Source organism: Solea solea, chromosome 15 (assembly GCF_958295425.1).
Source record: "Solea solea chromosome 15, fSolSol10.1, whole genome shotgun sequence".
Taxonomy (NCBI): Eukaryota; Metazoa; Chordata; class Actinopteri; order Pleuronectiformes; family Soleidae; genus Solea; species Solea solea.
The window spans coordinates 13,008,303-13,031,379 of record NC_081148.1 but is presented as its reverse complement, the minus strand read 5'-3'; the positions used below and the strand labels follow the sequence as shown (position 1 = coordinate 13,031,379).

The window sequence follows — 23,077 nt, the reverse complement described above, 5'->3', positions numbered from 1 at the left end:
CACCTGGATCTGTTTTATTATTCACCAGCAACAGAACAAAAATGCAAACAAAAAACACTAGTTGTCATTACATAATGCTCAGTGTATGTCATAGGAAGTATCTTAAACGTGGTCTGTGCTGTTTTTAGTGTAACCTGTTGCCAAGATTTGCTTTTTGTGTCACTCTGTGACTTGGGAAATTGATCATCACTGTCATCTTAAAAAAAAAGAAAAAGTAATTTAATTCTTCTGATAGAATTTTATTTTTCACTTTTCATAAAATGTAGAATCTGGTGGAAAAAAGCTATTTGCTTAATGTTACTTGGTGTGGTTCTGCCACTTCCTGTTAAACACACTGCAGGAATATCCTTCACCCGAATTAAACCCCAGTTTCCTCACATGTTTCCTCACATGTTTCAGAATGTGGTGAGGAGGAACTAAATCCTTGGGTCAAAAAAGTAATTGACATGCTTTTTTTTCCACAGTAACTCCCTCGACATAAATGTTGGAATTGATTACTGCTATTAATCGGTTGTTTTAACACGAGTCTGCGAGAGACTCAACAAGAAGGATCGAATTCTGTAGGACGGAGATTTCTCACTGACCACTGGAGGAGGAAGCCCTTTACAACACGTGCCCTCTGGCCAATGAGCAGGGCTGACACGCAGACACATGGGCCAGGCGTCCCCAAAATAACCTGCAACTACTGCACTGACAAATGTTGCTACTTTTACTGGTGACGGGTTACCCTAGCTACTCGGCTCCATATTTTCCTGTAAACTCCAAGGTTAACTCTAACCAGGAAGGCTGGGCAGCTGCTGGCGTCCAAGATTTTCCCAGGTGGCGGCAACTGGAAGAAAGGAATCTCCCTCTTTAAGCACAGGTGCAGTCTGAGGATTTACCAGTCCTTCACTGAGAGCCAGCTGCGTTTATTCTGAAGGTAAAACACACCAACCCCCTAAATTAATTGTTATTCACAGTGTTTTCTATCTCTCAGCGTGAGCCTATCATAGCCCGTGTATAGCCTTTGGAAATCTCAGGCAAGCTTAAGTCTATTTCTGTTTGATTGTTCATGTTCCATTTTAATCGAATTATGATAACTTGTGTGCATGCATGGAGCCGAGTTCATCTGCATGTCATCCCAGCAGTTGCTCACTTAATTATAGCTCTGTTTATATATAATTTGATTAATGACTGTTGTGAATGTTCAAAATCATAATAAGGGCACACAGGATGAGGGGACTGCTTTTTTGTTGATTTTCTTCATGTAAACTGACCCCCACGCTATTATTAGATATGACTTGGTGAGCTCGGAGGCTGTTTGCAAAGGATTAATGCACACAACAGCTGCAGCTTCAGGTTTGTTGGAAGGGCATTGCTGTCTCTCTTAATTGCCCAGATCTGAGTGTCAGTAACATGTGTGTACCCTATCTCATGTCTGGATTCAATAACTTGCTCACGCACCGTTTCAAAAAGTTGTGCAAATGGCTGAACGTCATGTAAGAGTTGGTCTGAGGTGGACGGGACAGAAAAGCCTGCCTCATCTCATCAGATCTGCTGTCGGAACATGAACCGGATACTTTCTTGCCTTAAGGGAGGCTAAAAGTAGGTTAAAGTAGAGGGTTTTCTTCAAATGCTATTTATCCCCCTCTTTACACACACATTCATCTGTTACCTTATGGTAACAGGACCATGTAGGGACCATGTAATATAAAGATAATGTACACATTATAAAAACATAGGCTTGTGAAAGATGTTCGCTGACAATTTTCCAAACCTCAAGATATTTTGAATGTCTTGCTTGAGGCTCTGAATCAGACCACATGGTGGGGTAGTGACTAGTAGTGTTGCCTTACAGCAAAACGAGCTGGGTTTGTGACCCGGTTCACTCGAGAGCCTCTCTGACACCTTAGTCTTAAATCATGGGTCTCAAAATGAAATGACCAGAGGGTCACTGAGTGTCCAGTCTGGTCAGGAACATTTTTTTTAAACTGTGGGGGAAAAACACAACTTTTCCGTGCGGGTGAACAACATGTGAATAGAATTATATCACAATATTCCATCATGATATTGCAATAACACTATCGGTGACAATATTTCACAGCATTTCAAAATAAAGGCGTTTGTTTTGATGTAAAACAGGAAGTCTGAAACCTCTGCTCTAAATTGACTGTAGGTGTGAATGTGACAGCCAGTGGTTGAAAGGCAGAGACACAGTGGAGACATTGTGTCCCTGCCTTTCACCCCATATCAGCTGGGATTGGCTCCAGCGGCCCAGTGACCCTCATGTGGAGGATAAAGTGGTAGTAGAATGAATGGATGAATGGCCTGAATCAGGTGGATCAGAGGACAGTTGATAAGTTTCCTATGATAGAAGATGAAGAAAATGGTGACACATTTGGAAAAGTAGAATGTGTATTTTTTTGCACTTGGAAAAACAACAATGACCAAAATGAAATTGACTAATCAAAATCTATCAGTTAATCATTTCAACATTGCTGCCAACTTGTGAAATATGCTTTTGTGTAAATGTTGTCCAAACAGTCAGGGTTTCATTTTCACTACAGTATTAACAAGACACATCAGAGTATTTGCCCTTTGACAAGGGAATGTTAAATCTTCGAAATGTTTCTCAAAGGGCTCGTGTGTAAAATAAGTTTTACCAGAATGAGTTTTTATATTTATATCTGGAGCCAGTTCAGCTCTACAGAGGCTGCATGTTTTCACAGAAGCCCACAGTGGACAAACCTAAACCTAAACCTAAGGTTTGATGCTAACAGAAAGCTACATGGGTTCTTCAATTATGAGGTGAGGGATATTTACAGTGCCACAAAACTGCCTGTTTACCATTTGATGTGACGGCAGCTTTGACAAAAACTCCACTGAGTTAAAGAATCTTTTTGAAAAACGATGACATTTGTTGGACGATTTAAAGAAAGTAATGAAATGCCTTATGACCATTTCCACAGCATGCAAGAGAACACTGACCAGCCACCGTCGCTGTCCCAACTCCTGAGAGAGAGCTACCTGGCAGAGGCCAGAGCTCAGCAGCGCCACAGCGAGATGAGCCGCTCTGACGCTTCGTCCACACGACTTCACATCTATGGCTCGCTCAAAAGCAGGTCTGAGGACTCTGTGGGCCCCCAACTGCCAGACCTCTCAGCGTTCCTCAGCCAGGAGGAGCTGGATGAGAGTGTGAACCTGGCTCGCCAGGCCATCGGACATGAGCAGCATGAGGAGAGGGCAGAGGTCAAGGCCTCCATTACACCATTGACCCCATCCAACATCTCCTCAGTCTCCGTTTCTTCCACTCCAACATCTTCTCTTCCCTTCATGAACCCCTCTCCTGCTCCCCTTTCTACCCCCTCCACTGTGGCTGCCTTCACAAAGCCAAGCCCAGAGCTCAAAGAAAAGCAGGCAACACACACAGCAGTCACACCAGACAGAAAGATGCTTAAAGCCACCACACAGCAGGACAACATGATCAGCAACAACACAGATTCCAGTGAAGGATTCAATGACTTTAACAGGTCAGACAGGAACCCCCCGTTCGGTCTGGAGACCCAGTCCAAGAAGGAGTTTCTCAACAAGGCAGCAGACTTCATTGAGGAGCTCTCATCTCTATTCAAGGCCAACAGCTCGAAACGTGTTCGACCCAGATCATGCAAAGCTCACAGGAGTAGAGTCCAGAACAAAACCCAGATGGACGGGATGGCTCTTCCCCTCAGCTCTGACAACAGGGAGCGTTCTGTCCTTCCCATGGAAGTGGAGGAAGAGGAAAGACACAGCGTTTCTGCTAGCCTCCAACCAGAGGTCCAACTGGACTCTGGGACTGGGCATGTGGAGCTTCAGGACGGTAGGATTACAGAGGAGCAGAAGTACAACCGTGTTTCTCAGGAGGTGCAGGAGGAGACTGAAAACTGTGCCTTGACAGACACTCCCTACCCGACAGAGTCTGCGTGCGAGCCTCCTCATTTCATCCAGAAACTGAAAAGCAGGGAGGTTTCAGAGGGAAGCAAGGTTCAGCTGGACTGCATCGTGAGGGGACTCCCTACACCTGAAGTCCGGTAAGAGAAATCTGACTGTTTCTATGCTGTGCGGCTTTTGTAGAGTTTGAAGTGGACTAAGTTAGACTTTCCTAAAGCTAAAAACCCAGTTTTCTGTGAGGTTGTCAGCTGCCAACGTCCTCCTGGAGATTTCACGGAGAAGTGACAGACACCTGGAAAATGTCACCACAGCAGGAGTTCATTTATTCAGAGAAAAATGCGAACATTATTTATATACTATGGAGCTGTATTTATTATTTTTTGAGAACTTTGATACTTTAAGTGTATTTTGCAAATAATTCTCACTTTGTGTGTGACATTTTGAATACAGAGATTTTACTTTTTACATTTTTAGAGATGCACATCATGATTAAAAGCACACACAGTTAATTGATCATTGTTCATTTACATTGTCTGGAGTATCATCATTGTCCTGTTTCCCTCCAGGCATTTCAGGGCCTCATTAATAGTATGTATATATATATATATATATATATTTAATATTATTTATTTTACTTGTGAAAAATATCCTTAGTAATATTGTATACATGTGATTATTTGTGATCTACATGATTATTAGCTGTATTGTGCCAGATAACAGTCAAGTCAAGTCATGTTTATTTATACAGAACGTTAAACCCAACAGGATTTGAGTCACAGTGCTTTAAAAAAGTGTTAGAGAAGGCAGAATAAGATAAAACATAAAAAGTGCAAGAAACCCTTTAAAACAGCCACTGTCACACAATATAAACTAAATAACTACAGTGTGATTTAAGATGTGTGAGTTAAAGATAAATGATGCTGTCTTTTACTTGGGAGATACAGACAGACATGATGACATCCAACAGCTGATTCTGAAAGGAGCGTGTGTGTGTGTGTGTGTGTGTGTGTGTGTGCGTGCGTGTATATACTTGTATTTGTTATTTCCGTAGGACATTTTCTCGCATAAACTCTGACCTTGTCAGGACCATTAGCTCACATGGGGATCAAAACCTGAGGCAGAACATAATTTCTGAGCAAGTTTAGGGCTAAGATTTTAAATGTGGTTAGGTTAATGTAAAGATTAGGCATTGTTTGGTTATGGTTAAGATTAAGGATAACTCTTTGTTCAGGCTGTCCAAATGAATGGAAGTCAATGCAGTGTCATTGAAAGGATAGCAGCACAAACACATGTGTGTGTGTCTGAAACAACAATTACATCAGGTCCTCCAATCTTCTTAAGAAATGCACTGCAGAAACACTCTTATTATTATTATATAAGTAAAGTGTACTCATTCAGTTAACTGCCTTTGATAAACATGTCATAGTATTGAATGATCTACTCTCTTGTTGAGCTGTTTAACAGTTAAAACATGCAGTTTTCCTCTTTGGGTGAGTGAAGCTGGGGTGTCAGACTATAGGGGGCATGGTCTTGTTTGTGCAGTTGAACATTGGTGAGCCACCAGCATATTCTTGCTCGGGGAGAATGTAGCTGTTGGGCCATTTTTAGCCCGGACTGTCATAGCGAGCTGTAGCCTCATCTGATAATGGAACAGACCGAGCTCTTGACAGAAGCATGATGAGTTTGGTAGGATGATTTATTTGGATATTGCTTCATGTATCATTTTATATATGTATTTTTTTTACTAACATACTTAATAATTCTGAGGATTTGACGTGGTTTCTGCTTCATAAAAACTGGTGTTTCAGCTGAGTTCTTATTGTGCAGAATCTTTTAACATGGATCATTTGTCACTGATGTCAGTGTGATACTTGTACTTGTTGGAGTGGAGCCTGATGAAGGAATTGTCAGGTTCAGATTTCCCATCATTTCACACTTTTGTGCTGTCTCTGGTGTGCCACTGTGTGTAGTCTATAATCTATGTTTAGTGTGGTGCGTACATGAGTGGGTCAGCCAGACAGAGCTCCCAGGCTCCAGAGGGAATCTCCTCTCTGGTTCTGATCCACAGAGGGAAAATAGCCCTGACAGGTGCAGTGAGCAGAGAGCAGCCACCTCCTCTGCTACTCATGATTTCAATTTAGACCTTTACTCATGACGAGAAAGCCCGACTCATGCAGGATATTCCAGCGGCCTCGTCTCTGTTGCATCCAAATATCAGGAACAGAACTGCAGTGTGGCTTCATGTTTCTGTAAATTTTCCAAGTTTCCAACTTTTTTTTTTTTTTTTTTAACATTACAGTGCAGTAACAATATTATTATATATATATTAATATTATATTATATATTTAATAGTGCACAATACAGTTAATACACTGTTGTAAAAGGGAGATCATTTTTTAGTATTACCATCTTAATTCTACAGTAATCACCAAGTAATAGCTTTGTGATAAAAGTTGGTGGGACATTATTACCAAGCTGGAAATAAGATGGCATTACCATAATATTGCCTCCATATTAAAACATCATTAACATCATCATCCATCAATCATTACTTAAAAAGATAATGTTTATGTTCTGGGTGACCTATGCCCTTGATGAAAGCAGTGGGTATGATTTATGATTGTATCATAGTGACGTCCTGTTTGAGGGTAACACATCACTTCATTCCTGTTTGTTTATTGGCTGGATTTAATAAAGCACCAAGGCCTCGACTGCTCAAAATAGATGTACTTTGACACACTGGCTGCTGTGTGTATGTGTGTGTGTGTGTGTGTGTGTGTGTGTTGCTGGTCAGGACAGGGAGAAAGTTAGAGGTTTACTTTTATAGTTTTACAATGAAAAAATAGACTGTTGCCAGCTGCAACTCCAGAATACTCGAGGTTACTAAGTAGCACTAAACATAGCCACATACCAGGGTTAGGCTGCTTGGAAAACAGCACATAGGGCTTGCCATTTATCATATTGGAGATTAGGGAACACATATTTACCATTAACTAGTTGCTTACTAACATGCATATAAGTAGCATACCAGACCTTTATTAGTAATTATTAAGCACGTATTAACACCTTAATCAGGAAAAATCTTAATTCATGTCGTAATAGAGGTAGAATAAGATTATGTAGAATAAGGTGTTAATATGTGCTTAATAATTACTAATAAAGGGCTAGTGTGGTATTTATGCATGTTAGTGAGCTCCTAGTTAATAGTGAATATGTGTTCCCTAATCTAGAGTGTTACCAAGGTTTTTTTTATTATTTAACATGATAAAATTATAGATTGCAATATTGACTGTTTCTACGAAGGTGTCTGATGCTGACCTGATATAATCTGGTGCGAGTTCAGCTGTCATGTCATCTTCATCCTCTAATAAATAAGAAAAAATTATTATGTTCAATGATTATGTTCATCTACACGTGATGGACTTTATAATATTACTCTCGGTGATTGAGTACATCGAGCATTCTGCACTCGTATCTTCATAACATCAACAGTGGATTGAGGCGGCTTTCACACTGCTGTGGCATGTGGGTGATGCTTCTTGTCTTACAGGGAAACAGATAGGGCTGTGCTCATCAAAACGTTTTCCTCCTGGCCTGCTTAACTCCACTAAATGGTACTAAGCCAGAAATGCTATTAGAGAAACGGGAGAGACACCATACTGTTCCAAGCCTCAAAGGAACAGTGTCAAAAGGTTAACAGGAGGAAAAGAAAACAATGAAAAGATATTCTTTAAATATCCCAATGAAATACAAGTTAAATTACATAGGGTTAGGACAGTGCAAGTTGGAGATATGTGGCAAATTAAAGGAGACCACAACCATAAGAGGAATTTACATGTTCAAATGATCATGAAATAAATGTGAATCAGTTGTTTTACCAAGTGAATCTCAGTTAAATGAGGAAACGTGTGGGAGAATGTTGCTCATCTCCCATAGAGTTGGATAATTTATTCAGGAGCCCAAATCTGCACAAAGAAAAATATTATTTATAAAACAACTGTACATATGGTTAAAATGAAAATACTAATGTTTAGTCTAATGATTTCTTTAGAATTAATCTACACTCCAACTATCCATGTGCTCAGTGATTCTTTTGTAATTACATGATATTTTTATTTATTCATGTTCCACATAGTAAAAGGAAATGAAGTAATTATTATTGATTTTTGCTTGATTTCAATCTATTTGATCACCAAAATGTAACCAGAGGTTTCTGACACATATAAATGACTTATTTATCATTGTTCAGGCCTTTTCTCTGAAATGCTTTCAATAAATTGTTCACTAAAGGAACAAATAAAATGAATTTTTCTCACCCCCACAATATAAGACATTTGCAGTGACAATTTTAAATATTTTACATCATGTATTTGTACGTTTAGATTTAATGTACACTGCTGTTGAGACAAATGATCTTTACCATCACGAGTGTTTAAAATCTCCACAAGACACTAAAACAAACAAATGTGTTTTCATTATTAAGAAAATAGAAGACTTTAGCACTGCAAGAAGCTAATGATGCTGAGTTACACTGAGCAGTTTTATTTATTGTATATATTTAATTACAGGTGGTTTTGTGAGGGCAAAGAGTTGGAGAACAGCCCTGACATTCAGATCCTCACCAACGGAGAGCTGCACTCTCTGATCATCACTGACGCTTTTGAGGAGGACACTGGACGCTACTCTTGCTTTGCATCAAATTTCTATGGCACTGACTCCACGTCAGCTGAGATCTACGTCGAAGGTGGTCGTTTTTTGTCCTGTAGCTGTTTTTACAGGCTCCTGTTAAAACATCAGTTGAAATGACCAGTTTTTGTTCTCTTGTCCTTCAGGTGCTTCCTCTTCAGACTCCGAGGGAGAGCAGGACTCAGAACATGTAGCCCAGTAAGTTTTAACCCTTATAGTCTTCTCATCTCACTTCAATAAATCTGCATAAGTTAGACTTTTCCTTTCCCTCTTTTTGTGATTTACAAAGGCTGCCAGGGAAAAGCCAAAATTCAGCTTCAACTTTACCTCCATTTTCAAACCATAGCTGCTCAGAAGAGGAGGAAGAGATTCTGTCAACCCAAACTGCAGGAGCCACCGAGGAACCGGCAGAGGAGCTCTCCTCACCTTCAAATCATCAACCCCTTCTACTGGTCCAGACAACAACCTCTGTGCTCTCTGTCCCAGAGCTCTGCAAACCATCACTGGTGCCACCCGCAGCACAGCCTGCTCAGGAGGACGCAACACTATTTGACGATACAAAGATTTCAGAAGCTGTGGAAGCATCAGCATCTGCTCCAGTCACATCCACATCCCTGCAGACAGATACAGCCACAGCCTCACCTCTGCCCTTTAACCCTGTGGTTTCATCTGTGCTGTCTGTCCATGCAACTCCGACACAAACACAAGAACCTGAGGTAGGACAGCTGGAACACTTACTTCCACTATTGTATTATTTGAAGAATTACTAATACAAACTCTGTTCACTTATGTTATGTGTATATAGGTATGTACAAAATATAGTGTCTGGTGTGATCTTATTTCCTGCTGTACCGCATCTGCTTCAAAGATCGATGTGTTGTGTGCTCCGAGATGGTCTTCTATATACTTTGATTGTAATAAGTAGTTATTTTAATGACTTCCAGTAGATCAGCAGTTGTTTTTTTTTGTTTTGTTTTTTTAAATATTCAGGTCACCAACAATATGTCACATTTTAATATAGAAAATAGCAGCTCAGTAATTAAAATCACCTTTCTTCTTAGGTCATCTTGAACATGCCTAGATACATGAATTTGCTGCCATGTGATTGGCTGATTAGATATTTGTGTTAACATAGGTGAACAGGTGTACCTAATAAAGTGGTGTGTAACTGTGGGCTTTTTTCTTCAGAGTCAATCCTCCAACCACAATTACCTACAGGGATTAAACGAGGAACCTATAATGGCAGCCCCTTTGTTCACAAAGGTAGGATGGTTGCATGTCCACTGCTGCTGTCTATGTCACTGTGTGCGTGTTTACTGTTGTCACACAGAGCTTGTATTTTTTTCCCACCAGAACCTGCATGACCTCTTTGTGTCAGAGGGCCAGCTGGTGGTGCTAGAGTGCCGTGTGAAAGGCGCACCATCACCTCGAGTGGACTGGTACAGAGAGGGGGAAACCATTGAGGACTGTCCTGAATTCAGGATCCTGCAGAAAAGTAAGCTCTTCTGCTGATGTCGTGTTGTCGAGACGTGACAAAGAGTTGCTTTATTTGGCACACTGTTTCATGAAGTGCGCTGTGTAATGTATAAAGACTGAATTGCTGTTCAGTCTGAGTGTTTTCACTGTTTGATTTTTCTCTAATAAAAACCCTTGAACTCAATTAAACATTATTTCCCCATAAAATCCCTTATATTAAAAAGAAAGGAGATGTAATGCTAATGAGCCCAAAAGGATGACAAATATTGCTATTGCATTCAAATATTTTAAGATTAAGGATCCCTGCAGCATATATTGTATGTGGTGTAAGTAATTGGAAGAACATTTTTTTTATATTTGCGGAAATAGATATATAATTATGCTTCTAAAAGTGTGTGGAAATGTTCCGTGATTGTTGTTGGACAAATAAAATATCTACCCTAACTCCAGCTCTTGCACTTTATCAGTCTCTTAATTATTTTCCTGCTTCTTTCCATTTCAGAACCGAGATCTCCAGCTGAATCAGGTACACATTTCATGAAATTCTTATCAGTCCATAAACCATAAAAAAAAAATCCTTGAACCAAAGCAGCTGCCTGTCTGTATATAATGATGCACCGTGTACACATTGCTGCGCTGAAGTGTTTAGAATCATTGGCCAAGACTTCTGTTCTCCTTCTGTACACAAGCCAGTGCTGCTTTTCCATGCCTGTGAACCATATAAGGCAGTTTCTCATCCTGTGTCAAACCACCATGGCAGATGAGTTCAATCTGCCATAGCTGCAGATAGACTCTCAGCACCAGTTATACTCAGAAAAACAAGTCATGTGTCTTCCCTCACTGCATTAAGATGATGCCTACTTTAAAGACAGTCATACAGTCATGCTTGACTATGTGAGTATGATGTTTTTGAATCCTTATACCTCCAGAGGAAATATGCACTTTGGTCATCGCTGAGGTTCTTCCTGAAGATTCTGGGATGTTTACTTGTACAGCAAGCAACAGCTGTGGAACCGTGTCCAGCTCTGCAGCACTGAGGGTCAGAGGTAACACTTCTGTCTGAAGCAATACCTATTATATATTCATATTAAACTTGACTGAAGTTTTATGGATATCCGTCTCTGTGATTCCCATCAGGCAGTGGCAGAAACAACAACCACACGAGGCCTGAGTCCAGTCAAATCCAAGAGCCTTTCACATCAACTCCTGATGTAAACCCACAAACAGAAGTTACTGTGACCAACAACATCAAGCCTCGCTCTAGCACCATTCGTCTCGACCCACTTGTCTCTAACACTTTACGCCTGGACCCTTTAAACACCAGCACCCTTCGTCTGGATCCCCACAGCTCCAGCATGCTGCGACAGGACCACCTTCACACCAGCTTATCTGGTCTGGAACCTTCCAGCCTGAGCAGCAGCATCAGCATCAGCAGCAGCAGCAGCAGCATCAGCTCCTACCTCAACTCTCACAGCACCAGCACCCCAAATTTAGACCCTCTCCACCTCTACCAGGACAGTCGGAGCAGTGGACCATGGAGCAGCCCACAGGTGCTCTCAAACGCAAAAATTGTCAATGCTCTATCTGCAAATGAAGCCTCACCTGAGCCAGGAGTTCCCAGACCTGTGGCAACATCATCTGACACAAGTCCTAAAGTTAAGGGGGCTCCAAACCATCAGAACGGGAGCCCCGTTGTTGTACCCCTCCCTGATCCTCCTCCTAACTCCTGCCTCAAGACAGGTACCCTGACAAATCATAAAGACTCACGCTCCAGCTCCAGAGTCGGTCTGCGTGTGCACTTTAAACTGCCCGAGGATGAGGAGGATGAACAAAGTGACACATCCACTCAGTGTGATGAAGATATGACTTCAGCCAACAAAGAACCACCACCAGTGCTGGCCAAACCCAAACTGTGAGTAAAAAAAAAGAAAGAAAACAAGTCCAAGTGAGCGTTGCTGACCCTGACAGAATACTCTGTAAAAGTATTAGGGACATCATGTCCTCACATCTGCTGTGTACGTGAGTTAGACGAGGTGGGAGGTTCCTCCTTCACTGGCTCAACTAGCAGCTGTAATCAGTTGTTTTTCATAAGTGCATGGATGTGGACTTAAAATGTGGACCTTCCAGCTTTCTAAAACAAAAGATGGCATTTTCTATTTGTAAGTGAAACATTTTGGTCATCTAATATTTCAGATAGTGCTGCAAATGAATCCCTGTATGATAAGCTGTTCACTTATTGTATTTATTTTCTTATTTCTTATTTGTTAGTTTGTTTTTACGTGGCATCATGGTTTGAAAGACGAGATGAGATATGAGAGAATTTGTCTTGCATTGTTTAGTTTGGAGTAAATTGTTGTTAACTCAACTAAAACTTCTTGTTTAGATTAAAAGCGAAATATGTATTGAGCTTGATCAGTGTTTTGTTAGTAGCCCATAAAAGGGCAGTGTTTTTCCTGCAGGCTTTGGCTCAGTCCTGCTGGAGCCTAATTTATGAGAACATTGCACTGAGCCTCTCTCATCCTCACCATGTATAGTGTCATTTTTTTGGTAGCTGATTTGTTATGTTGTGATGTTTTGCTTGACTGACAGGGATCCTGCACAGCTCCAGATTCTCCACAACCAAGTCCTCATGGAGCAGCAGCAGCTAGAGACTGAACCTCAGACCCAAACCCAAACCCAGCCTCCGTCTCAACCCTCATTCCAGACCCAGACCCGTCCTGAGACCCAGAGCTCCCATGAGGGGCGGCTCTGGTCACCCAGAGTGTTGCGTGAAACCCATCCACCCCCTTTCCAGCCCCACCTTCCCACTACAAGTCCCCCTCAGCAAACGCCCTACGCTGCTCCTCCCTTTACCACCACGCCACATACATCCACACTGAGCTCTGCTCCAACATTCAACACCACATTTTCACCTCATCACAACACTTCTGCTGCTCCCCCTTCAACCACAACCTCACAGACTCCCTCACTGACCTTTGCTCCGTCTTTTAGCACCACCTTTTCACCTCCACTCAACACTGCTCCTACTTTCAGCTCTGCCCCTCCCTCTATTCCCCAGCTAAATACCTCCCCACTGGTGACCTCGCGTCCACCTGCCCCACAGCTGAACACAGCTCCTCCTCTCAGTACAGCCACTAAAACCCAGACAAACACCATCCATGCCTCCCACCTCAACCTGTCTCCTCTTGCTAAAACTGCACCACCTCCTCAGTTCTCCTCTCCTCCCGCACCAAAACTTATCACAGTCCACACAGAATCAACCTCGGCCACAGAGCAGATCACCTCTCCTACAGCTCTGCTGAGAAGCACCCACGCCTCCCTCATGAACCTCACAGCCACCTCCTACACCTTCAACTACACCCGGCCCAGAGAGTTCATAGCAGCTCAAACCTTCTCACCAGTTAGGAGTCCTTCCCCAACTGAATCCCCGGTGCCCCTCCTCCAAGAGCTGGCTGCTGAGCTTAACTCCTCTGCAGCCAGCTCCCCTACTCTCCCACCCTTTTCACCTCCACCCAGGATCCTCCCCACAAGGGTGCTACAGTCTCCTACAAGCCCTCCTTCACTTGTGTGCTCACCCACACCAGGGTCAGCGCAGTTCCTGAACAGCACGTTTGCCATACGAGCCCAGTCGCCTCCACAGGCTTCATCTCCCACCTCCAGCAGCTCCACCCCCAGCCCCATTCAAAACCCAGTGGCCTTCCTGAGCTCTGTGCTGCCGTCTCTGATGCTGAGTCATCCCACAAACTCCATGGGTTTGCCGAAGGGAGCTCCATCAGGGTACGTCCTGCCTCACGGACCACAGTAATCACAAGATTCTAAACTTGCACATGATATAAATGACGTTTTGTCGTCTTTCTCTTCAGGTTACAAAAGAAGGCCCCGAAGGTGCGACTCCCATCAGCTGAGGACATTCGAGGGAGCAGAGAAATTCTCCTCCACGACATTGAGAGAAAGCTTCGATTTAATGACAACACTCCACAGTTTGCAAATCAACAGGTAGGCTACTAGTTATCCTCAAGCTCTGCAGCTGTGATTGATCACTTCCTTTTGCACTGATTGAGAGATAAATACACTCAGTACACTTTAAAAATGCAAAACCTTTTTATTTTTTTTATTTTTTTCTTATTTCCACCTGGTCATTTTCTGAGACTGTATGAAGACCTCCATGTTTGCACTTTCTGTTTTCCTTTGTAGTTATTAACTTATTTGATTAGTATTTGGACTTAATAGTTTAATATCTCTAATATTGTAGTATAATATACCTAAATGAGGTTTTGGAGTGTTCTAGGTTTAGATTGTTTTATGTTCTGTTTGGAGTTTAGAGCTTCCAACCAGGCTTTGGAATGAGATGGACCATGAGAGTCTCCACTCATCCATACTGATCATTTTGATCATGATCATTTTCAGGTCTAGATTCTTTTCAATAGTCACTACATTAAAGCCCTAACCTTTAATGGAACATTACGACATGAGATACTTATTCTAACACAAGTATGAAATATATGACCATGTATGTAGTGCATAAGACAATTTTAGGATATTATATTTGATTATACAATAGACCCTGAGTTAAAATGTTGCATAAAGTATAAATTGCAGTTTTTGTGATTTGCAAATTGTGTTACTTGAAATTAATCCAGACACAACATGTGTTGTCGTCTGGCCAAGAACCTTCCAAAACATTAGCTAGGCTCTTTATACTTAGATATTAAAACACGCATCAAGTCTGAAATCGTCCTGACAGCCCCTGAGTTCCAAAGTTGACTCATGTATTCATTTTGGGATGCCTGTCCCTTAACATGAGATTTAACAGTGAGACATAAATCACTGAAGCTGACTCAGAGGCAGTGGATTAATTCAGCAGAGCAACAGCCCTCAAGTCCCTCCCCGTTCATTCATTCATTCATGGTCATCCATCACTGTGTCAGTGTACCATAACCAACATATATGCATGCGAGTAACAATAGCTTGTGTGTTATTCCATCCGCACATGTGTGTATGTACAGTTTGTGTGTCTTTGTTGGTGTTCATCATCCATCCTTGTCCCCTCATAGAAGCTGAGTTATGAGGGGAAAACAGCGAGCAGACCCCTTGGACCAAACAATCCTGCTACTGTCTTTAACTATGATGAGGTACAAGGATTTTTCTGTCCAAAGCACTTCTTTGCTGTATGGGTTATAGTTTTATTATTTCAGTCCGAGACTATGAGACTTTGGATATTCCCTTTTACTTATCGTGGTAAATTAATAACTCTAATCAAGCATCCAAGCTTCTGTTATGACCTGCACGAATAATCTAAACAAACTGGGTTGAAAAAAAGTATGACGTTAATTAAAATGCTGATATTCTCCAAAGTTAAATGATTTTACAGTTTTTCCATGGAATCTTGCAACCCTGTCCTACTGATTTACATTTTAGATTTCCAAGGATTCAAATTATAAATAAGCTATTTTAAATAGTTAATCTCCACAGTCTTCATCTGTTCCCTGTTTTACCCTCAGCCTTGTTATATTTAGTTGGATGAGCAGGTGTTTACAGACCAGGAGTGACACTATCAGATGTCACTGCACGTAGCATCTCATAGTCACCAGTGGTTTAAAGTCACAGTCTGTGCCTTTTCGTTCAGAGATTTTAGTCATAGATTAGTTACTTTAAGACCACTGTTGCTACCTGGCAAGTAGATGCACGTCGCCCCCCTCTGCTCCTAATTATCGCACACCTCTGTGAGACTATGTGTTGCTTAGTTCAACGCGTTTAGCCTCTATGTGTGCGGTATATGCATGTTGTTGTTCTGATCAAATTTCACGGAGGTTTGATATGATACAGGGACAGAAAACGGCAGATGGTGTAACACTGAGTGTGGCGATTACTTTGATGTAGTGGTTTTCTGCTTCCAGGAGTACAAAGTGTCCAATTTTGAGCAGAGGCTAATGAGCGAGATTGAATTTCGTTTGGAGAGAACACCAGTGGAAGAGTCGGATGACGAGGTGCAGCACGACGACATCCCCTCAGGAAGATGCATCGCACCCATATTTGACAAGAAACTGAAGAACTACAAGGCCGTGGAAGGCGTGCCTGTCACTTTCACATGTAAAGTCTTGGGAATCCCTCTTCCAAAGGTGAGAGGTCAAACCTGTGTGATCTACAAACCACAGCACATGCTGTCACTTTCATCCCTCATTTCATTCACATCCGTGTCTGTGCTCAGGTTTACTGGTTCAAGGATGGCAAGCAGATCTTGAGGAAGAACATCCATTACAAGAAGATCAGAGAAGGGGACGGGACTTGTGCTTTACACATAGAGTCTACAACCGGTGATGATGATGGCAACTACACCATCATGGCAGCTAATCCACAGGTACAGTAGTACTGCACACTCACGTTTCTCTTCATGTTGTCAACTGCACAATCTGATCAGCTGTCTGATATTTAACCGTCACCAGGGACGAATTAGCTGCTCCGGTCATTTGATTGTCCAGACAGGACCTCCCCGAAATCGACTGACACCTATTCACTCTCAGAGGTAAGCGACACTGAGTACGTGGTATGATCCGCAAAATAATCTCTCTGTACTTTCGTTCTAAAGCTGTATTAAAATATATGAACTTGCACCACAGCTACAACAAGGGTTTGTGTTGAAGTGTGTGTTTGTGTCCCATGCTGTGCTCTGCTCACCACATCGTGTCTTTAAGGGTGCGAGCTCGCATTCAGCAAGTTGAGAATGAGCAAACAGAAGAGCGCTTTTTCCAACCTCACTTCCTCCAGGCTCCAGGAGACATGATGGCTCACGAGGGAAGACTGTGCAGACTAGACTGTAAGGTAAGTCAGTCATTCAATCAGTCAGTCAACATGTATTTGTACAATAGTTTTCATCAGAGGTCGAAAGACTACTGACATATTCTAGTCAAGTAAAAGTACCACTGTTTTGATCAAATTTAACTGAGTATAAGTACAATTTAGTACAAATAAAATTTAAAAAGTAAAAGTACTGGTATAAAAATGTACTCAAGTTAAAGTACAAAAGTAGACTTTCTTGTGTCGTGCAAAAAGGACAAGGGGACACAAGGCAAACCTTTAAATTAAAGTGCTGACAGTTTTTCAAATGATGAAACATGAGAGGCAGAGTTATAATGAATAAATACATTAAATTGAACATTTAATGGTGGTGCAGTGGTTAGTAGTGGTGGTTAGCACTGTTGCCTCACAGCAAGAAGGTGCTGGGTTCAATTCCTGGTCTGGGACATTTCTGTGTGGAGTTTGCATGTTCTCCCCATGTCTGCGTGGGTTTCCCCTGGGCTCTCCAGTTTCCTCCCACCATCAAAACATGTTAGAATGTTAGTTACATTCGGTCAGGTTGGTCCCTTGTAGCGGCGCGCTCAGTCGCAGCGGCTCTCTGATCAACCCTCCATCTGACCTCGACATCTCGTTGTACAATACCAGTATGATGACAATAAAGTTGCTTACCTGCTTACCTGTAATGTTTCTGCATTCAAATAATCTAAAAATCATAGATATATATTTTGTTGAGTAGATTACATGCTTTCAACACTCTTCAAATCCATAGAAATTCATATTTCTATTTATGGTAACGGAACATTTCATTTTGCTCACCTTTTGATGATGTCATCCACTTTCGTCTTTAGCCAGACTAAAAAGTCTGCCCTTAAAATGATCTACACTGCACCAGGTGCTACTTTGTAAAGTGAAGTGCATTATTTTCCCCTCACCCCCTTTCCCCTTTGACCTTTTCTGTCTTCCAGGTCAGTGGACTTCCAAATCCAGAGCTCATGTGGTTGGTCAACGGGAGGCCAATCTATCCAGACCTTTACCACAAGTTGCTGGTGCGGGAGAATGGCGTCCATTCCCTGGTCATCGACCCTCTGACGCAGAGAGACGGCGGCACATACACCTGCATCGCAAGCAACAAAGCAGGACAGAGCTCCTTTAGTCTAGAGTTGAAAGTTGTGGGTAAGGACTGGATACATTAAATCAAGTTGCTCTTAGTTGACGAAAACAAAACGGAATAACTTAAACTTAAAAACACTAACATGATATCTCATGCTCCATTTGGAAGTTCCAATAATATAAGTAAATATCCACTTTAGAGAAAGAGACGAAGCATCCTCCCCAGTTTGTGGAGAAGCTGCAGAACATGGGTATTCCTGAGGGGACTCCGGTCAGGCTGGAGTGTCGGGTGGTGGGTATTCCCCATCCTGTCATCTTCTGGAAGAAAGACAATGACACCATTCCTAAAACTAAGGACAGAATTAGGTTAGTTGCTGTTTTTCATACCACACATTAAAACTTGAAGGTGCTATATGTAAAATATGGACTACAGCGACAATTAGTGTTTAAAGTGCTTACTGCAATGCGCTTTGTAGAGACTGACACTTGCTGAAAGTTTTGCCAGAGCTGCACTTACACCCAGCTTTTGCACACACACACACGCAGTTGCACCTTCTGTTTTCTGTTTTTTATAAACATTGAACCGATTTGGTTTATGAGAGAGAGGGATAGAGAGAGAGGCCAAAGAGAAAATTACCCACACCAACATCTGTCTTAAACTTCCTCTTCACTTTCTTTATTTTAATGCATGCCCACGAGATATTTGTAAGAGGGGTAATAACGGTTGCTTCGGCGAGCCTCAGGTGATCCAGCAGGTCTTTCTGAAAGGACGACTATACTTTAGGTCCATATTCTGACCGTTCTCTTTCAATATTTGGTTTCTGTATCTCACTACGTCACTCATGCTTCACCTATGTTCACGGCTGTCTCAGCATAGCTGTTACACTTCTGTCTTCCCTCCTTCCCTGCTAGACTGAGAATATATAGAGAGAGCATATATGTGGAGCTGATAGGTTTAATCATCATTGTGTGAACTCATTTTACAATTGTTTGAATGCAACATTGTTCCAAACTAAAGCTGGATAGACGTGGATAGTGACCAAAACACCAAAAACTGGCTGCCCAATTGCTGTCAATGAAGCCAGTATTTCAATTCATGTTTCCTTAATTGCTTTGCTGATGACCTACTATGATACATTTCTTACATATAGCACCTCTCACAGGTTTGACGATGTCCATTAGAATGAATCTTTCACTATCCGTTTATTTCAGCATGACCCAGGATGCCACAGGATACGTGTGTCTCCTCATCCAACCAACAACAAAAGACGATGCAGGCTGGTACACAGTGGCAGCAAAAAATGAGGCTGGAATTGTGTCTTGCACCTGCAGACTTGATATCTATGGTAAATATTCTGTATAGCTTTATACAGAAATGTGCCACATTGTCAGCCCATCACTCTGAGTAGTAATATTAGCTGTCTGCTGCAACCTCAGCGCAGTGGCATCAGAGCATCCCCGCACCCATGAAGAAAGCTCCACGCACAGGCAGCCGCTATGCCGCTCTGACCGGACAGGGGCTTGACATCAAATCCGCTTTCCCCACATCCGAGACGAACCCCATCCTGTTCTCCAGCTCACCTCCCGAAGCCATGTTGGAGAGCGAGGAGCTGTGAGCCGTCTGCAAACGCTCCAGCACGCTGACTCTGAGGTTCTCCCAGAAGGACGCGGTGTGTGACTCTCTGAGGTCACAACAGTGGACGACAAGGAGGCGAATGATTATCTATGCAGATTGTCGTGTGATACATACAGTATGAAGTGATGCATTCAGAGTAGATGTGATTGATTGAGTGATTGTGGGTTTGTCACCATTCCTATTTGTTAGAGTCACATGCAGGAAAATGACAGGTTTTTTTTTCCAAGTCTTAGCTCACGAGCCATCAGTGGAGTTGAATACTGTTCTCTGACAGGTTTGAATGATTCACATTTGTTTTCTACATTATATTTACATAACTACAGTGAGGTGAGGTTGCTGCTGAATGTTGCTCATAACATTTGTTCTTAATAGTTAGTCCTGTTCTCTAAGTGGAAGTAAAACCCACTCTTTTTTTATTGCAAAGTACAGACACACTGGCTTCAGATCCCTTTCACTTTTTTTTTCTTGCACATTTTGTTTTGTGGTAAGACAAAGAAAACGCATGTTTAGAGAGTTTATTCATTCCACTTTGTCCTCCACATGAAGGTCACAGGGAGCTGGAAACAATCCCAGCTGACATACTGTAGGGTGAACAGTGAGGTACATCGTGGACGGGTCACCAGTCCATTGCAGGGCAAACATAAATCATTCACATTCACACTTTACAGTCGATTTAGAGTCTTATTAACCTGTGCATGTTTTTGGACCTGGAGAAAACTCACATTCAACAGAAAGGCCCAAACTGGCAACCTTCTTGCTGTAAGGCAACAGTGCTCAAGTCAGATCCAAAACACTTCAGAATCAGAATCACTGTGACCACCTAAGACAAATACTTCATATTTGTGATAAATATAAATAACCACTGTCTCAAATTCTCGTTCTCCTGATCCTGGCCAGTTGTTCTGTCTTTCAAACCAGATGATGTTAGCCAGCTGATAAACAGCGTCTGCTGTTCTCCTCCTCAAACATATTAGACAGTTTGTCTCAACAGACGAGATCTTTTTTTTCTTCACAGCCTCCTGCTGCTGGAGCATAAAGGCCAAGTAAATAACGTGTTGCTGCAGAGAGCTGCAAAATTAAGGGCTGTGAAATCTTTCTGAAGCTACTGTACCTGTACTGGTAGCTCTAGTTTCTTTATTGTTTATATATAAAGTAGTCATAAGTTATTGTGAATAATCAAAAATAGTGTATTAAGACATTTAAAGGTGCCATTTAAATCAGTTCAGAGTAAGGATTATTTTTATTTCACAGTTTTGCGCCACGTTTTTTATGTGCATGCATGCCGACAGCTGATGAAGATGCAATATTGTATAAAAAAAACCACTGCATCTACTCACAGCCATAGTTATTATATTCTCCTAGAAGAGTTAAAGTCATGGTTTGTAGTTAAAACACTGAAACACTTTATTTTATTTTATTGCTTCCAGGTGAATTTAACTTTGTATTGACTAAGATTGATCTCCTTTAAATGAGTGAGATTAGACGAAAAACTACTGAAACAATTTGGAATTAGACAAATTTACTGGTGATACCAACACGTTAGAGGTTTTTCCGAGAGAGGTTTTTATTGAGCAATAAAAGACTGTGATTTGATCAATTCAAGTGTCAAGTGTGAAAACATACTGGAGGTTGAAAGTAGATCTCAGCTGACAGAGAGTTGCACATTGTAAAATAGTTTTGTCCTTCTCAGAATAAAGTTATATTTATTAAAATGAGTGGCATGTTTACTTTGATGTAACACGTTGAATTGACAGCATCGAGAACCCGAGAATCATTATCGCTGCTCAATAATTAGTCTGGAGCAGAAGTTTGCAAACTGCATCTCTAGAGCCACATGAGTTTTTGTCTTTCAAAGTGAACACCTCTTATTTTAGAGATCAAGATATAAGTACATATAAAATGATTTTAGTGAGGTTAGTTCATCTGTAAGTAATCAATTAATCGTAAAATGTCTCTCCGTCTCAAATGGTCAGTCAACATAAACTGTGATGAATATTTCATGTGTAGTTGAACTGTTTGTTTTCGGAAATACGTTACATGTGGTGCTACCTGGCTAGCGCTGCCAGAGTGAAACGGCAAGTATTTAAAGGGTACGGCCGATCTACAAATGACTTTATCTCTTGAGCCCGAAGGTCCCCCAGGGGACCCAGAGAGGTTCTGTGTACTTTCTTTATGTATTAGAATTATAGTATGTAGTCCAAAATGTGACAAAAAAGTCAGAGGTTAGAATGTCGTCCAAAATGTGACAAAAAAGTCATACTTTAGTATGTCGTCCAAAATGTGACAAAAAAGTCATACTTTAATATGTTGTTCAAAATGTGACAAAAAAGTCATAGGTTAGTATGTCGTCCAAAATTTGACAAAAAAGTCATACTTTAGTATGTCGTCCAAAATGGTACAAAAAAGTCATACTTTAAGTATGTCGTCCAAAATATGACAAAAAAGTCATACTTTAGTATGTCGTTCAAAATATGAAAAAAAGTCATAGGTTAGTATGTCGTCCAAAATATGACAAAAAAGTCATACTTTAGTATGTCGTTCAAAATATGAAAAAAAAGTCATACTTTAGTATGTCGGTCAAAATATGAAAAAAAAGTCGTAGGTTAGTATGTCGTCCAAAATATGACAAAAAGTCATACTATAGTATGTCGTCTAAAATGTGACAAAAATGTCATACTTTAGTATGTCGTCCAAAATATGACAAAAAGTCATACTTTAGTATGTCGTTCAAAATATGAAAAAAAGTCATACTTTAGTATGTCGTTCAAAATATGAAAAAAAAGTCATACTTTAGTATGTCGGTCAAAATATGAAAAAAAAGTCGCAGTCGTCCAAAATATGACAAAAAAGTCATACTATAGTATGTCGTCTAAAATGTGACAAAAATGTCATACTTTAGTATGTCGTCCAAAATATGACAAAAAGTCATACTTTAGTATGTCGTTCAAAATATGAAAAAAAAGTCATAGTATGTCGTCCAAAATGTGACAAAAATGTCATAGGTTAGTATGTCGTCCAAAATGTGACAAAAAAATCATACTTTAGTATATCGTCCAAAATATGGCAAAAAAGTCATACTTAGTATGTCGTTCAAAATGTCACAAAAGAGTAGTATGTCGTCCACAATGTGACAAAAAAGCCATACTTTAGTTTATCGTCCAAAATATGACAAAAAAGTCATACTTAGTATGTCGTTCAAAATATGAAAAAAAAGTCAAAGGTTAGTATGTTGTCCAAAATATGAAAAGAAGGCATTATATAGTATGTCGTCCAAAATGTGACAAAAAAGTCATACTTTAGTATGTCGTCCAAAATATGACAAATAAGTCACATTTTAGTATGTCGTCCAAAATATGACAAAAAAGTCATATTTTAGTATGTCTTTCAAAATATGAAAAAAAAGTCATAGGTAAGTATATCGTCCAAAATGTGTAAAAAATGTCATAGGTTAGTATGTCGTCCAAAATG

General features: G+C 40.9%; 1 protein-coding gene across 8 annotated transcripts; it reads left to right on the top strand.

Annotated features, from left to right (window-relative positions):
- Positions 1 to 697: 697 nt before the first annotated feature.
- mypn (myopalladin) lies at positions 698 to 21,322 on the top strand. Of its 8 annotated transcripts, none has more exons than XM_058651610.1 (21): positions 698 to 919; positions 2,949 to 4,046; positions 8,475 to 8,650; positions 8,739 to 8,790; positions 8,939 to 9,308; positions 9,781 to 9,855; positions 9,946 to 10,087; positions 10,571 to 10,594; positions 10,998 to 11,114; positions 11,206 to 11,980; positions 12,658 to 13,845; positions 13,932 to 14,064; positions 15,123 to 15,200; positions 15,966 to 16,187; positions 16,277 to 16,426; positions 16,512 to 16,591; positions 16,761 to 16,887; positions 17,829 to 18,036; positions 18,174 to 18,339; positions 19,186 to 19,319; positions 19,411 to 21,322. In XM_058651610.1, the coding sequence occupies exons 2-21, from the start codon at positions 2,950 to 2,952 to the stop codon at positions 19,587 to 19,589; spliced, it is 5,493 nt and encodes a 1,830-aa protein (XP_058507593.1). In that variant the 5' UTR covers positions 698 to 919; position 2,949; the 3' UTR covers positions 19,590 to 21,322. The 8 variants fall into 8 exon arrangements, with proteins under 8 accessions (XP_058507593.1, XP_058507591.1, XP_058507592.1 ...); XM_058651608.1 differs by having other exon boundaries at positions 8,882 to 9,308; XM_058651609.1 differs by having other exon boundaries at positions 8,475 to 8,653.
- The last annotated feature ends 1,755 nt before the right edge of the window (positions 21,323 to 23,077 follow it).

Bases quoted from the DNA above. Each gene is read 5' to 3' on its own strand.
- mypn (XM_058651607.1), top strand. From the start codon at position 2,950: ATGCAAGAGAACACTGACCAGCCACCGTCGCTGTCCCAACTCCTGAGA. The intron at 11,115-11,205 runs GTAACACTTCTG...GATTCCCATCAG, and splicing joins TGCAGCACTGAGGGTCAGAG to GCAGTGGCAGAAACAACAAC. The intron at 19,320-19,410 runs GTAAATATTCTG...CTGCAACCTCAG, and splicing joins CTGCAGACTTGATATCTATG to CGCAGTGGCATCAGAGCATC.